Genomic DNA, 17455 nt, shown 5'->3' on the forward strand with positions numbered 1-17455 from the left:
TTGCCAGATGGAGAAGCGTGATTCGTCACTCCAGAGAACGCGTCTCCACTGCTCTAGAGTCCAGTGGTGGCGTGCTTTACACCACTGCATCCGACGCTTTGCATTGCACTTGGTGATGTATGGCTTGGATGCAGCTGCTCGGCCATGGAAACCCATTCCATGAAGCTCTCTACGCACTGTTCTTGAGCTAATCTGAAGGCCACATGAACTTTGGAGGTCTGTAGCGATTGACTCTGCAGAAAGTTGGCGACCTCTGCGCACTATGCGCCTCAGCATCCGCTGACCCCGCTCTGTCATTTTACGTGGCCTACCACATCATGGCTGAGTTGCTGTCATTCCCAATCGCTTCCACTTTGTTATGATACCACTGACAGTTGACTGTGGAATATTTAGTAGTGAGGAAATTTCACGACTGGACTTGTTGCACAGGTGGCATCCTATCACAGTACCACGCTGGAATTCACTGAGCTCCTGAGAGCGGCCCATTCTTTCACAAATGTTTGTAGAAGCAGTCTGCATGCCTAGGTGCTTCATTTTATACACCTGTGGCCATGGAAGTGATTGGAACACCTGAATTCAATTATTTGGATGGGTGAGCGAATACTTTTGGCAATATAGTGTGTGTGTGTGTGTGTGTGTGTGTGTGTATATATATATATATAGAAAGTATATACTATATATTAGTGAGGTCTGGGGTGGTGCCAAGAATTTTACCAAAATTACACTTATGTTTTTACTAATGGTAGGTGTGAAGCTTTAGCTACTTGAATGAAATAGCATAGCCTTTATCATGACCAGTGTTTGCATATTTGACATATTTCAAACTGTAATCTGTATTACAGATAATGTTACTCTTTTTGAAAGTTTCAGATGTAGGGCCCAATTTTAAGAATACTGAATTTTTACACTGAATAGTAATTTTTAATTAAAAACAATAATTGCAACGATTCGTAATCCTGCCACAGCACTCCTCATCCATCCAGTAATTATAAACGACTGTGATTGGTCCACCCTAACCAGCGCTGAGAGAAGTAACAGATGCCATGTGACAGCGCAGTGTGTGTGCTGCTGCTATTAACCGGTCACCAGCATTTAAAAATAAAGTTTTTACTCCAGAACAATTCAAAAGGGTTTCATTCCCGTTTTCAGTTACGTTCTGCAAAAATAATTTTGTTCGTTTTCGGTTTTTGGTTTTCGTTCCTTGAACCGTTTTTAGTCCCTGGTAAATCATTAGTGTTCAGTGGCTCGGAGATACATGCACGGCTATTTGTAACCTGATGTAATGCATTCATAATCGGATATTTTTCCTATTTGGTGCAAAAACAGTTTTGAGCTTAGTTAATTATTTTTGTCATGCAATTTAACTGTTTGTGTAGACGTTTGAACAACTTTTGGGAGCAACATTACAGACACCATAAACAATAGTCAGTGCTTCCGCACTTCTGAACAGTTCACTGGTTTAAATCAGGTGCTGATCGGTCTGCTTGAAGTCGAACACACCTGTTATCGCAAATCCATTTGAAAATGTACTCTTCGGCTTTACCTTATTGAACCCAGAACATTCCTTTAATTTGATAGTTTAACTCAAACATGAATGTCATTTAAATATTACCTGTTATAAACACTCATCAGAGATCCTACAGGAAGCCGTGACTTCTAACAGTGTATTATTGAAATGTGAGGTGTCTCACAGCTGTCTGTCTGTCTGTCTGTCTGTCTGTCTGTCTGTCTGTAGAGGACTTCCGGCTCGGAGCTGCAGGAGATCATGAGGAGGCGGCAGGAGAAACTGGCATCAGTCGCAGGAGCAAGTGATTCCGGCGTCGAGTCCTTCGATGAGGGGAGCAACCACTGACCCCTCACTCACCTCTGTCACCTCTGACCTTTTGCAGGATGCTGTGGAGCGCGCTCAGTTCGCAGCTATAATGCGCCGTCGACAGGAACTCCTGGACCCGTCTGATAACGGAACCAGCTCGGATGCGGACGAACACGCTTGACACAACTTGAAGAAGTTTGACTTTTCTACACTGATATTATAGACGCATGAATGTCAATAGTTCATACAAGAACATGACAGAAGTATGTAGTTTAGTGTCATCCGTTCTTCCTTTCATAGTCAACATCTGCGGACTGATATCCTGAAACCATTCAGACGTATCGACGGATTCTAATTTAATACTTTAACAAGATCTTGTCCAGTTTCATAGCAAGAGAAGAACATTATAACGTCCGTGAAATCATCAAAATCATTGATTAGAATATGACAGAATCATGTGTTGATCATTTAATCACGTTCATCCACAAGAGGGATGTTTATTTCTCTGGCTGGATTTTGGATTGAAATGATCATTATTTTCTCTAATATTTATCAACCGCTCTGAATGTTCGTGGAAGATTATGGATAAGAGAGATTATCAAGCATGTATTAGCGTAAAAAAATCATATTTATTGACATGATTGTTTTATACTTGATTGTAATGCCAAAAGAGAAGCTTTATAAATCTCACTACTGGAAAAGACGAAACAAGAGTTAGTTTGAGGCCGCACACGATCTGCATCGTTTCTGTTGATCTGTTTCTGAAACTCGAGCAAACTTTGAACAAAATTGTTAATCGAGTTTTGACTAATTTTGGGCCAAAATCGTTTAGCAGTTTTGTCTTCCTGTATCAGAAGAGCTTTCTCTCTCTCTCTCCAGCCTGTTATAGTGATGTCATGATGATGTCATGTTTAATACAGTCACTCTCTCTGCTGTAAATCATATACTTTCAAGAGAATTCGTTTTTTTTGAAAATCACATTGAGCCCCAGAGCTGTGACTGATGTGTAGCCAAATAATTCTAAAGGTTACAACAGACCGTTTCTATATGAACACAAATGCCACGTCATACTGTGAATATAAGTGTGTGTGCTGAATAAATGGATTCACGTCATATTTGTGGTGCGTTAATGAGTGTTTGTTCAGATTCACTGTTAGTGTTCACCTGTGCACTTTTTTTGTGCTACCCTAATCACCTGAGCTGCAAATGTCATGTGACTCTGGAGCCGCAGGAAAATTACGTCATGTCGACACTGATTGGCTGACGGCAGCTCATGAACATGCGGTCTCAAACCTTGACTGGTGACTATCATGATAGACAAATGTAACGTCCATTTAAGAGCCCAACAAAGATATTGCTGACACAACATTTACTGTAACACAATGAAACAGTTATTTCATCAGAAAATGCATATTCTTTTAAAGGCCATCAGTGGATAAAGATTCCTTTTGGAAGTGTAATCAGCATCACACTGCCGTACTGTTAGTGCCCTATCAAGACACATTAGATCGAACGACTTCATGATGGTGGAGCTGAAACACATGAGTTCAGTTCATGTCTTGTGATATCTGAGGAGAACCTCTGAATCTTCACTACAAATCTGCTCAACCCACCTTCATTCATGTGAAGAGCTCAGTGGCTCAGGAGGAAGAATGACAACACCAAGAGATGGAAGATTGCTGGTTTGAGTCCCAGAAGAGCATCAAAGTCCCAGTGCAGCAGCCTCTCCACAAACACCAGCTGAAAAACCTCATGACTTAGTTTTACACCAGAATAATAGAGACTAAGTCCTCATTCTCTCTCTTGCAGCAGCAGAACCACTGCTGGATATTGTGTCAGTGGCCTGGGGGGGGGACACCCAGATGTTTGCCCCCACCCCCACCCGATCAGACATCTGATCACCCTTTAACCATCATGCTTCTGTGACCAGGCCAGGTTTCAAACCAGGAGAACATGCTCACACCACTGAGCCACTGGCACTTCCACACAAACACTTGTTTATTTAGAGGCTTTATCTCGATTAATCACCGACAAACTGAAGAACTGAAGCTAAAACAGATTTCAACAATAAGATCAGGACTCGAACCAGGATTCTCCACACAAGCACTGCACACTCATACCACTGAGCCACTGGTGCTTTCAGATGTTCACAGGAGTTTTTGAGGAGGAATCATTTACCAAGAAAAGATACTAAAGCAAATTTAACATGTCTAGAATGGGAACTGAACCGAGGTATTCGGCACAACACACTGATGCTCTTATCACAGAGCCACTGGCAGCTTCATATGTTTGGAGTGATCTTTTGGGTACTTTGTCTCCAATCATTTACAAACCAAAGAAATAAAGCAAACTTTCTGATATTCTGCGCACAAGCACAGCTCTTACACCACTGAGACACCGTATGCTTTAATTTTTAGTGGTTTTGTCTCAATCATCTTCAAACTGAAGACATAAAGACACATTTTCTTGACTGGGATTCAAACCAGGATTCTCTGTGCAATAACAGACACACTTATACACTGAATCACCACACAAACACTGCTTCAGTGTGGATTTGTCTCAATGAATCCCTTACAAGCTGAAAAGACTCGGTCAGGTTTTCCATGAGCAGACAGATACAAAACAAAGTTCTCCAGACAAACACAAACACACTGATATCACTGAAGCACTTTCAAGAGCTTTTGATCTTTTGCTCTCAATGTTCAACCAAAACATCCCACAACACCTCAGAGTAGAAACAACTTCTCACAAGTCCATAATTCTTCTTAATTCACGATTCAAACTCAGTACAAAGTGCTTATACCACTGAGTCACTGACGTGAAGCTGAGCGCATGAAGCCATCAGTGGCTCAGTGGTATAAGCGCAGTTTCTCTTGTGTGGAAAATCTTGGTTTGATTCCCAGTTTAAACACAATAAACTTGCTTTTATTTTGTCGGCTTGTAAACTATTGAGACAAATCTCCCCAAAACTCTCATCCATGTGGAAGTGCCAGTGGCTCAGTGGTATGAGTGTGCAGTGCTTGTGTGGAGAATCCTGGTTCAAATCCTGATCTTGTTGTTGAAATCTGTTTTAGCGTCAGTTCTTCAGTTTGTCGGTGATTAATCGAGATAAAGCCTCTAAATAAACAAGTGTTTGTGTGGAAGTGCCAGTGGCTCAGTGGTGTGAGCATGTTCTCCTGGTGTGGAGGATCCTGGTTTGAAACCTGGCCTGGTCACAGAAGCATGATGGTTAAAGGATGATCAGATGTCTGATCAGCTGAGAGTGGGGGGGGGCAAACATCTGGGTGTCCCCCCCCCAGGCCTCTGACACAATATCCAGCAGTGGTTCTGCTGCAAGAGAGAATGAGGACTTAAATGATGTTTAGAGACTAAGTCACAAGGTTTTTCAGCTGGTGTTTGTGGAGAGGATGCTGCACTGGGACTTTGATGCTCTTCTGGGACTCAAACCAGCACTCTTCCATCTCTTGGTGTTGTCATTCTTCCTCCTGAGCCACTGAGCTCTTCACATGAATGAAGGTGTGTTGAGCAGATTTGTAGTGAAGATTCAGAGGAACTAACTGAGAGATTCTCCTCAGATATCACAAGACATGAACTGAACTTGTTCGATCTGCTCTATCAACTGTAGATCTGAGTGATTCACTTCTAGAAAACAGCTCCATCTGAATCAGCACTGTTTGAAACATCAGCTGGAGTTTTGATCACAAAAACATTTGAAATGAAGCTGCTTTCAAAACAACATTGATATGAATTCAGTTTAAAGGCACCAGAGACCCGAGCGTGTTTAATAAACATTTATTTCATTCACATTCAAAGAAACGTCACAGATGTTTTTTAGACTGGTGAGATCCAAACCCCTGTGAGCAGAGGTCAGAGGCCGTATTTCTTCTGTAAGTCTTGAACGGAACGGTCCGTCAGGCCGGCGCGTTGAATCCAGCGCATGTGCGCGGACATAATTCCACCTGAACGGAGAGTGCCTTTTTGAAGATTCCACTCCACTCGCTCAGGCTGCTCAGCACCGCTCGCGCAACCCAAAATGCACTTCGTGATATGCTGGTTTGGGAATCTGCGAAATAGGCCTGAGGGAGTTCAAACATTGTTTTAGTGAAGTTGCAAACCTTATACATAAATGCAAAGAACGAGGAAGGAGAAGAAATCGAAAAGGAGTGTGGAGAGACCGTGAGAATTAGCAAATATTCCTTTTGGAATCTTAAGCGACACATTGCCTGTTGCTTTCGATTTCTGCTTCAGGATAAAGTGGCACATAACTGCTGGTCAGTTTCCCAAAGCCAAATCCACACCTTAACGATAAGTGAAACGTAAAAACTCCCACTGACACTAGATTAGTGGTTGAGGATAACATCTTCCGACATCGCTTGCTGCATTCATCCACTGTCATCTTTGGAACGCTGTCAGGAGGTTATTTCCAGTCATGCCAGTGCAGCTCCTGTCTACTTGAATGGGGAAAGACCAAATCTCAAAAACGGTCAAGATTACGATCAAAGAACATATTTCAAATCAGCAATAAAATCTGACAATGCTGGTATCATAAATTGTGCTGCTTCACCTCAGATTACCCTAAAACCCAATTTTTCCCAGCTTGCATAGCTAATGCGCATGCACGCTTTTGAGATGATTGACAGGTGATGTCTGTATCTAAAAGGTGATTGGCTCTTTTACCTGTAAGGCGGGACTTCCTTTCTACATCCGTTGCCCGTGGGACACTACAGCATCTTGGTTGGGCGTTCCAATTTCTCCCATTTATTTTAATAGAAGTGGCCCGTCTCCGCTAAATAATCTGTGATTCATGCACAGAGAAAAAATACATAAATGATTACAGCCTACATAAGAAAAAACTAAATCTTAAACAAAGTGTAATTCTTGAATTAAATATTTTTGTATTTGTTTTAGGATCATTAAACATGATTTCATCTAATATATACAGTATTGGACAAAATCTCACATGCAGGACAAATCTTTTTTATTTGTTAAATCCAGTTGAACCCTGCTGTACATATAAAGAGCGTGTGTGCAACGCATGATCTTCCGAACACACGCAAAGAGCGCGTGCGCAACGCATGACACACAAAGAGCGCGTGCGCAACGGATGATCTTCCGAACACACACGAAGAGCGCATGCGCAATGCATGATCTTCCGAACACACACAAAGAATGCATGCGTAACGCATGACACATAAAGAGTGCATGCACAACACATGATTCTCCGAACACACATGAAGAGCACACGCACAACGCATGATCTTCCAAACACACACGAAGAGCGCACGCACAACGCATGATCTTCCAAACACACACGAAGAGCGCACGCACAACGCAGGATCTTCCAAACACACACGAAGAGCGCACGCACAACGCAGGATCTTCCAAACACACACGAAGAGCGCACGCGCAAAGCAGGATCTTCCAAACACACACGAAGAGCGCATGCGCAACGCATAACACATGAAGAGCACATGCGCAACGCATGATCTTCCGAACACACATGAAGAGTGCATGCGCAATGCATGATCTTCCAAACACACATAAAGAGCGCATGCACAATGCATGATCTTCCGAACACACACGATGAGCGCATGCGCAACGCATAGCACATGAAGAGCGCATGCACAACGCATGATCTTCCGAACACATGAAGGGTGCATGCGCAACGCATGATCTTCTGAACATACACAAAGAGCGCAGGCACAACACATGATCTTCCGAACACACACGAAGAGCGCATGAGCAACGCATGATCTTCCGAACACACACGAAGAGCACATGCGCAACGCATGATCTTCCAAACACACATAAAGAGCGCATGCGCAATGCATGATCTTCCAAACACACACGATGAGCGCATGAGCAACGCATGATCTTCCGAACACACACGAAGAGCGCATGCGCAATGCATGATCTTCCAAACACACACGATGAGCGCATGCGCAACGCATAGCACATGAAGAGCGCATGCACAACGCATGATCTTCCGAACACATGAAGGGCGCATGCGCAACGCATGATCTTCTGAACACACACGAAGAGCGCAGGCACAACACATGATCTTCCGAACACACACGAAGAGCGCAGGCACAACACATGATCTTCCGAACACACACAAAGAGCGCAGGCACAACACATGATCTTCCGAACACACACGAAGAGCGCAGGCACAACACATGATCTTCCGAACACACACGAAGAGCGCATGAGCAACGCATGATCTTCCGAACACACACGAAGAGCGCATGAGCAACGCATGATCTTCCGAACACACACGAAGAGCGCATGCGCAATGCATGATCTTCCAAACACACACGATGAGCGCATGCGCAACGCATAGCACATGAAGAGCGCATGCACAACGCATGATCTTCCGAACACATGAAGGGCGCATGCGCAACGCATGATCTTCTGAACACACACGAAGAGCGCAGGCACAACACATGATCTTCCGAACACACACGAAGAGCGCAGGCACAACACATGATCTTCCGAACACACACAAAGAGCGCAGGCACAACACATGATCTTCCGAACACACACGAAGAGCGCAGGCACAACACATGATCTTCCGAACACACACGAAGAGCGCATGAGCAACGCATGATCTTCCGAACACACACGAAGAGCGCATGAGCAACGCATGATCTTCCGAACACACACGAAGAGCGCATGCGCAATGCATGATCTTCCAAACACACACGATGAGCGCATGCGCAACGCATAGCACATGAAGAGCGCATGCACAACGCATGATCTTCCGAACACATGAAGGGCGCATGCGCAACGCATGATCTTCTGAACACACACGAAGAGCACAGGCACAACACATGATCTTCCGAACACACACGAAGAGCGCATGCGCAACGCATGATCTTCCGAACACACACGAAGAGCGCAGGCACAACACATGATCTTCCGAACACACACGAAGAGCGCAGGCACAACTCATGATCTTCCGAACACACACGAAGAGCGCAGGCACAACACATGATCTTCCGAACACACACGAAGAGCGCAGGCACAACACATGATCTTCCGAACACACACGAAGAGCGCAGGCACAACACATGATCTTCCGAACACACACGAAGAGCACACGCACAACACATGATCTTCCGAACACACACGAAGAGCGCAGGCACAACACATGATCTTCCGAACACACACGAAGAGCGCAGGCACAACACATGATCTTCCGAACACACACGATGAGCGCAGGCACAACACATGATCTTCCGAACACACACGAAGAGCACACGCACAACACATGATCTTCCGAACACACACGAAGAGCGCATGCGCAACGCATGATCTTCTGAACACACATGAAGAGCGCAGGCACAACACATGATCTTCCGAACACACACGAAGAGCGCATGCGCAACGCATGATCTTCCGAACACACACGAAGAGCGCATGCGCAACGCATGATCTTCCGAACACACACGACACATGATCTTCTGAGCACATATGAAGTCCAGATTCACTTTATGCTACTTTAAAAATATCAGGAAAAATGAATCTAATAATTCTTATATAAATAACCACAGTCCTTTAGATTGCATATGATTCCTACATATAAAACTGTGTCTGCAGTGCGACAGAAACAGCCGTCCGTCAACAGTTTTTCTCGCTCTGTTGATTATAACAGCAGTGATGATGTCACTGATGTCTTCTCGTGATCTCGTTACCTTTCCTCTCTGCAGATGACATGAACATGACAGCCATGTCGAATCTCCCGACACTCGTCAGATTCCTCAGTACGGCCAGAACGAGAGACGCATCTTCATGTCTGAAATCACACACAGTAAACTTGAAGAGCTCCTCTTATAATCGGACAGGATTCATCATGTTTGTCTTTTACTCACTCAATGTAGAAACTGTGGAATGTCTTGAGGAGCAGGTTTAGAATATCAGGCTCCAGAGAGTTCTGGACTTACAAAAACAGAAGTACTACCAATGATCTTCTCAACCACAGATATGTTGATTAGCAATCAATCATACATGGCATAACAGCACAGACTGTAACTTCATAAATTATGATATTTCTCATAGATTTATAGCAAAAGATTCAGTGTTTGGTGTAAAAAAATAAAAATAAATAATAATAATAATAATAATAATTTTGGTGCTTTTAAAGTGCAGCTAAATGAGTGAAAATTCAAAAAAATAAAATAAAAAATAAATCTGCATTTTAAAGCAGTGCATTGTATATCTTCTAAGTCACTTATAGACTAAGGTGTTTTTTTTTTTTTTACACTTTTCCAAGTTAAAACATTTTTTTGAGACATCTGGTTTTCTATAGGAATTGTGTTCAGCTCAGTTTGACCTGCTGCCACTGAACTCAAAACTGCAGCAGATGCGCGTCATGTTTCTCACCAGCAGATGGCAGCAGCAGCAGCAACACGCATGTGAACAAAAGCTAAAGTTCCTTTCAAGGCAAGTCAGTCCACTCGGCGGCCATCTTTGGAAGGCCTCCGGGCAATGAGGAAAGACCAAAATCTCCACAATGGTTGGTCAAGATTATGATTAAATAACATATTTAAAATCGGCAATAAAATCTGACAACAATTGTATCATAAATAATAAATTGTGCTACTTTCGCTCAGATCACGCTAAAGAAACGCTGTTTTTTCCCCAAGCTGGTTCATCTCCTGCGCATGCGCGTTCTCTAGTTGACTGATAGGCGGTCTGAATCTAAAAGGTGATTGGTTCTTGTACCTGTAAGGCGGGACTTCTTTTTCCACATCCGTTGGCCGTGCTAAATTCTCCCATTCATTTTAATACAAGTGGCCCCGTCTCTGCTAAACGGTCTCTGGTACAGTTCTGTAACTGAACTCACTTCTGACACAAATTAAAGCGAAGCTATTGCTGTAACTTCGCTATCATAAAATATCGTTCAGATATCAAATCTTGAGACTTGGAGCTTTTAAAAGATTTACTGTTTGTCAATATTGATCAATAATTACGTTGAAAAAATGTAAATGTGGGTGACAAACTTTGTCCTGTCGATCTGGACGTCTTTTTGAAGAATCCTCACGTTATAAACGAGCAGCTGAAGAGTATTTTGAGCAAAATCATTGATCATTTCTGTTCGTTTAAGCGGCACGTTTCAGCACCGATTGTTTTGTGAAGCTGGTTTCCCGCCAAACACTACCGCGGTTTTCCATTTGTCAAAACAACAGGTAATCCCGCCCCAAACTCACGCTATTGGTTTGGTCAGAGGTTGAGAGGCTTTGCCCCTCAAACAAACAGCAGTGGATAAATATAAACTGCCGTATGTTTTTCATAAGTGAGACAGTATGTTTTATTCCATGATAAACATTTCAAACAGTAGTATGCATGTCTTCACATAATTTATCACATTTCTCATGTCACTGGACACGCCCGCAATACATCACTCAATAATGAATGAGCGTAACTGGACACGCCCACATTCCATCACTCATTAATAATGAATATGCGTCACTGGACACGCCCACATTCCATCACTCATTATTAATGAATGAATGTCACTGGACACACCCACATCACATAATAATGAATGAGCGTCACTGGACACGCCCACATTCCATCACTCATTAATAATGAATGTGTCACTGGACACGCCCACATCACTCATTAATAATGTATGAGCATCACTGTGCACACCCACATCACTCATTAATAATGTATGAGCATCACTGCACACACCCACATCACTCATTAATAATGTATGAGCGTCACTGCGCATGCCCACATCACTCATTAATAATGTATGAGCATCACTGGTTTGTTGTCCAGCATCAGAGAGAGGGGAAAGTGGTCGTGAAAAAGTAAATATGACTGGAAAAAACCTAGACTTTATGATATTAGGAAATTAGATTTTTCATGATATCAGCTCATTATGTCATAAATACAAGAACAGGAACTGAAACTAAACATCCACAAATCAGCAGGACTGGACAGAAATCAAGAGCATTATGAAGGTCATTCAGCAGCTCATAAGAATTAGTATTCAAATGTTTATTTTTCAAACAAACACACACGCCCACATTCCATCACTCATTATTAATGAATGAATGTCATTGGACACACCCACATCACATCACTCATTAATAATGAATAAGCATCACTGGACATGGACATGCCCACATCACTCATTAATAATGAATGAGTGTCACTGGACACGCCCACATTCCATCACTCATTAATAATGAATGAGCATCACTGGACACACCCACATTGCATCACTTACTAATAATGTATTAGCTTCACTGCACGGCCACATCACATCACTCATTAATAATGTATGAGCGTCACTGCGCACGCCCACATCACTCATTAATAATGTATGAGCGTCACTGCGCACGCCCACATCACTCATTAATAATGTATGAGCGTCACTGCGCACGCCCACATCACTCATTAATAATGTATGAGCGTCACTGCGCACGCCCACATCACTCATTAATAATGTATGAGCGTCACTGCCCACGCCCACATCACTCATTAATAATGTATGAGCATCACTGGTTTGTTGTCCAGCATCAGAGAGAGGGGAAAGTGGTCGTGGAAAAGTAAATATGACTGGAAAAAACCTAGACTTTATGATATTAGGGAATTAGATTTTTCATGATATCAGCTCATTATGTCATAAATACAAGAACAGGAACTGAAACTAAACATCCACAAATCAGCAGGACTGGACAGAAATCAAGAGCATTATGAAGGTCATTCAGCAGCTCATAAGAATTAGTATTCAAATGTTTATTTTTCAAACAAACACACACGCCCACATTCCATCACTCATTAATAATGAATAAGCATCACTGGACATGGACATGCCCACATCACTCATTAATAATGAATGAGTGTCACTGGACACGCCCACATTCCATCACTCATTAATAATGAATGAGCATCACTGGACACACCCACATTGCATCACTTACTAATAATGTATTAGCTTCACTGCACGGCCACATCACATCACTCATTAATAATGTATGAGCGTCACTGCGCACGCCCACATCACTCATTAATAATGTATGAGCGTCACTGCGCACGCCCACATCACTCATTAATAATGTATGAGCGTCACTGCGCACGCCCACATCACTCATTAATAATGTATGAGCGTCACTGCGCACGCCCACATCACTCATTAATAATGTATGAGCGTCACTGCGCACGCCCACATCACTCATTAATAATGTATGAGCGTCACTGCACACGCCCACATCACTCATTAATAATGTATGAGCATCACTGGTTTGTTGTCCAGCATCAGAGAGAGGGGAAAGTGGTCGTGGAAAAGTAAATATGACTGGAAAAAACCTAGACTTTATGATATTAGGGAATTAGATTTTTCATGATATCAGCTCATTATGTCATAAATACAAGAACAGGAACTGAAACTAAACATCCACAAATCAGCAGGACTGGACAGAAATCAAGAGCATTATGAAGGTCATTCAGCAGCTCATAAGAATTAGTATTCAAATGTTTATTTTTCAAACAAACACACACACACACACACACATTAAAACTCTGTGATGATGATTGTGGATTGCTCGGCTACTTTACGTCACACAACACACAAGAATGGCACCAAAAGACTGACCTGGACACACAGTAAATAAAATATAAACGTGAAGTTGCCTGTCAAAGAAATCGTTTTCTGAGGTTGGACGGATTGGTCTAAATATAAATATCTGCATACTGCAAAAATCATTTTCTTAATATTTTGAACATAAGTTCACTCGAGAAGAAAAAAATGGGCAATATAATCCACAAAAGGACTTGTTCAGAGAATATATTTGAATTCAATTGAACTAAATTGTGTTAGATTTATGCATAATACCAGAAAATATGATTTGACAATGAGATAAGACAAATGAACTTAAGATATATTCTGCTTTTAATGAAGCTTTGATCTTTTTACTGAAAAACAAGACAAAAGTACCGTTTAAGAAAAAGAGTTTTTTGCAGTGCAGATCATTCACACGGCACAAAATAAATCATTTTCTTGTTTAGTATTTTTGTATTTTTCCAGAAAAAAAAAAAGAGACATTCTTAAAACAATATATATTTACTCGACAAGCAAAATGGCATATGATTTTGAGTCAGTGTTTATTTAAGAAAAATAAACTTGTTTTCTCTTTGAGTTTAGTGAATTTTTCTAACCCACGTGGCAAATCATTTTTCTTGTTTTAAGCATAAAACGCTCTAAATTTGGTTTAGATTTCTCTCTAAATATCGTATTTCTTGTTTTAAGAATGTTTGGATAATTTTTACTGGAAAACAAGACAAAAATACAGATTTCTTGCAGTGCAGCTGTTGCATTCATATATCCTCAACATTAATCGTATGTTATCTACCCGACCGTTCAGCACAATACTGCACTTCTTTTGTCATTTCTGGTAGAAATGAACATTATTTACAGACATCAATGCCTAATCACTGCTGAATTATAGAAAACCCCTATCTCAGGTGAGATGTTACCTACATTTACAGGGAAATGTCATATTTATTTGTCTGTAAACTTGAGACATTTGTAAACCCGTGTGTTTGACTGAACAGGCAAGTCTGATCAAATAAAACACTGAGCTCGAATCTAAACCTAAACATGAGACTAATCTCATTTCTGTCTTTATGCAGCATGCAACGTTCATACACACAGCAGCACGTGAACATGTGGATTCAGTGTCCATGATCATCTGTGGAGCTTCACGCTGATTAAACACCAACAACAGCGAAGCTTTACATTTCATCCGAAACTCCAGTTCTGATACGAGCTGCTCGACACTCTCAGTTCATCAGTCAGCAGATTTAACTGGATGCCACGTTAATTCGTTTTACAGTGCATTTACTAATGTCCGGAGTTATTCCAGTGTGCACTGAATGTCCAAGCGCTGCACTTGTGTTTGCTGTCACAGCTCGCTGAAACTCGTTGATATGTGCAGGATGAAACTCCAGTTGAAGCGGATTTTGCAGCCGTTTGTGTCGTGGATATGAAGATCGCAGGCTTTGCATTGCAGAGAAACTATAAACACACAATCTACAGTCACAGAAGCGCAGCTACCGGATTCCCTCTCTAAGCGGTACATCGTTTTACAGTAACAGATATGATCAGTGCAAAATAAACTGTCTGACAGTCCAGAGCTCAAATATTTCAGATAAAACCTCGTCAATAACCTGCTGTACTCAGTTAAACACACACACACACACACTCTCACACACACACACACACACACTCACACACACATAAACACACACTCTCACACACACACACACTCACACACACACACACATATACACACATATACACACATATATACACACACACACACACATACACACACTCTCACACATACACACACACACACACACACTCTCTCACACACACACACACACACACACACACACACACACTCTCACACACACACACACACACACACACACACACTCTCACACACACACACACACACATAAACACACACTCTCACACACACACACACACACACACACACACATATACACACATATACACACATATATACACACACACACACACATACACACACTCTCACACATACACACACACACACACACACTCTCTCACACACACACACACACACACACACACACACACACACACACACTCTCACACACACACACACACACACACACACACACACACACACATTCTCACTCACACACACTCTCACATATACACACACTCACACACTCTCTCACGCACTCACTCACACACACACACACACACACACTCACACACACACACACACACACACTCACACATATACACACACTCACACACACACTCACACACACACAAACACGCATACACAGTCACACACTCTCACACACACACTCTCACACACAGGCACACTCACACACAAACACACACACACACTCAGACACACTCACACTCACGCACACACACTCAAACACACACGCACGCACAGGCACGCACACTCACACGCACGCACACTCACACGCACACTCTCTCACACATATGCACAAACACTCAACACACTCTCACACACACACACACACACACACACACACTCTCACACACACACACACACACACACTCAAACACACACACTCACACACACTCACACACTTGTCCACACAGTTGAGTGCTGCAAGTCACAATTTAAAATTATTTTCTTTATCTCTCTCATTCATCGTTGAATGGAAGCACCTCAAACACTCTTCACAGAAACACGTTGATCTGTGTGTGTATGTGGCAGTGACAGAATATTAAAGGCCATCACATACGAACCGTATTTGCGTGCCATCAGGAGAATTTCGCTTTTGTGTGACGATGATTTCAGGACGGAAAGCTCTTCACATAACGTCTGGCCATGAAAACTAAACCTACTACAGACAGAGTGCGACATAAACTCACAATACACACTGTACAGCAGCATACAACATTTCTGTCCTGCGTTCCTCAGCGTGTCCAGCAGGGCGGCGGTAGCGAGCAGCGTACACTACATGATCCTGAGATTAACACACAAACTAATGACTAAACGCTGATAGAACTGTGGTCACCAGAGGGCGCCAAAGCTGCAGATTCAGTCCAGCGGCAAAAACACGCCACAGCCGCGCGACGATGCAGGTTTTTTAAGGCATTTGATTGGTTCTGTCAAACTTTCACTGATGAAGAGCTTCTATGGGGATTTAATGAGCGAAGATGCTCCTCGGCAGCCACTTGTTTGTTTGTTTGTTGGTGTTTGGTGATGATGTCACACGTCTCTCTGAAGAGAATCAGACTGCAGGACCTGAAGGAAACCAGCATGAGACACATGAAAAGTGGGAACTATTTTATTAATCATTTTCTGTTATTACAGCACTGGCTGTGTATGTATTGTGTAGTTGTGTAGTTGTTGTGCAGTTCTCACTTCATTAAGATTTGCTGACGTTCTCATAGATGATGTCACTGGTGTGAGACTGTTGTTTCTTCTTCTTCCACATGAGCAGAACACACTGATGAATGAACACATACTGCTCCTGAACACACACACGTTCATTCATTATTTTCATTGATATTTGTGACAATGTTATCAGTATTTCTCTAAACTGATCATATTTATGGTTTATTTTTTCCAATTCAATCTATTTCTATAGCAGTACTATACTGTTATCCATCAACAATAAATACAGTATAACATTGTTGCATAGATTAATAATATCAGCTACAATATTAGTTATTGGAGGTAATAATAACAGGGTTCCCACTCTTTTCAAAGCAAAATATACCAGGATATTATTTGTGCCACATGGTTGTAATATTCCGTATTAGGCAGTTTAATTAAATTTCATCATTAAAATAAATATATAGTCTGTATGTGCTGCACGCTTTAGAGCGCTCTGCTCACTGTCATCATACACATACACACACACACACACACACACACACACTCACACCCAGAGCGCTCTGCTCACTGTCATCACACACACACACACATACACACACACACCCAGAGCGCTCTGCTCACTGTCATCACTCACACACACACACACACACACACACACACACCCAGAGCACTCTGCTCACTGTCATCACACACACACACACCGAGCGCTCTGCTTACTGTCATCACACACACACACACACACACACAC

At 42.3% G+C, this 17455-nt stretch overlaps 2 protein-coding genes and 1 long non-coding RNA gene across 9 annotated transcripts in view; 1 reads left to right on the forward strand and 2 right to left on the reverse strand.

Annotated features, from left to right (window-relative positions):
* LOC127436428 (epidermal growth factor receptor kinase substrate 8-like) overlaps positions 1-2926 on the forward strand; it is a 66797-nt gene extending 63871 nt beyond the window's left edge. For all 4 annotated transcript variants that reach the window (XM_051690555.1, XM_051690556.1, XM_051690557.1 and 1 more), the window contains one exon: positions 1736-2926. In XM_051690555.1, coding sequence (XP_051546515.1) covers positions 1736-1852 — 117 coding nt within the window. In that variant the 3' untranslated portion in view covers positions 1853-2926. The remainder of the gene's footprint in view (positions 1-1735) is intronic.
* A 2663-nt stretch (positions 2927-5589) lies between these two features.
* LOC127436468 (uncharacterized) lies at positions 5590-10950 on the reverse strand. 3 transcript variants are annotated; one of them, XR_007896397.1, is made up of 4 exons: positions 9685-10950; positions 9508-9608; positions 6491-6608; positions 5590-6261 (listed from the first exon to the last, which is right to left on the reverse strand). It is a non-coding gene; the product is annotated as an uncharacterized LOC127436468 (long non-coding RNA). The 3 variants fall into 3 exon arrangements; XR_007896398.1 differs by having other exon boundaries at positions 5590-6264; XR_007896396.1 differs by having other exon boundaries at positions 5590-6608.
* A 5518-nt stretch (positions 10951-16468) lies between these two features.
* The window catches only part of LOC127436421 (receptor-type tyrosine-protein phosphatase O-like), a 75227-nt gene continuing 74240 nt past the window's right edge, over positions 16469-17455 (reverse strand). For both annotated transcript variants that reach the window (XM_051690545.1, XM_051690544.1), the window contains 2 exons: positions 16732-16840; positions 16469-16611 (listed from right to left, as the gene is read on the reverse strand). In XM_051690545.1, the coding sequence (XP_051546505.1) occupies positions 16736-16840 (105 nt within the window). In that variant the 3' untranslated portion in view covers positions 16469-16611; positions 16732-16735. The remainder of the gene's footprint in view (positions 16612-16731; positions 16841-17455) is intronic.

The sequence above is a fragment of the Myxocyprinus asiaticus genome, chromosome 47 (genome assembly GCF_019703515.2).
Source record: "Myxocyprinus asiaticus isolate MX2 ecotype Aquarium Trade chromosome 47, UBuf_Myxa_2, whole genome shotgun sequence".
In the NCBI taxonomy this organism is placed as follows: Eukaryota; Metazoa; Chordata; class Actinopteri; order Cypriniformes; family Catostomidae; genus Myxocyprinus; species Myxocyprinus asiaticus.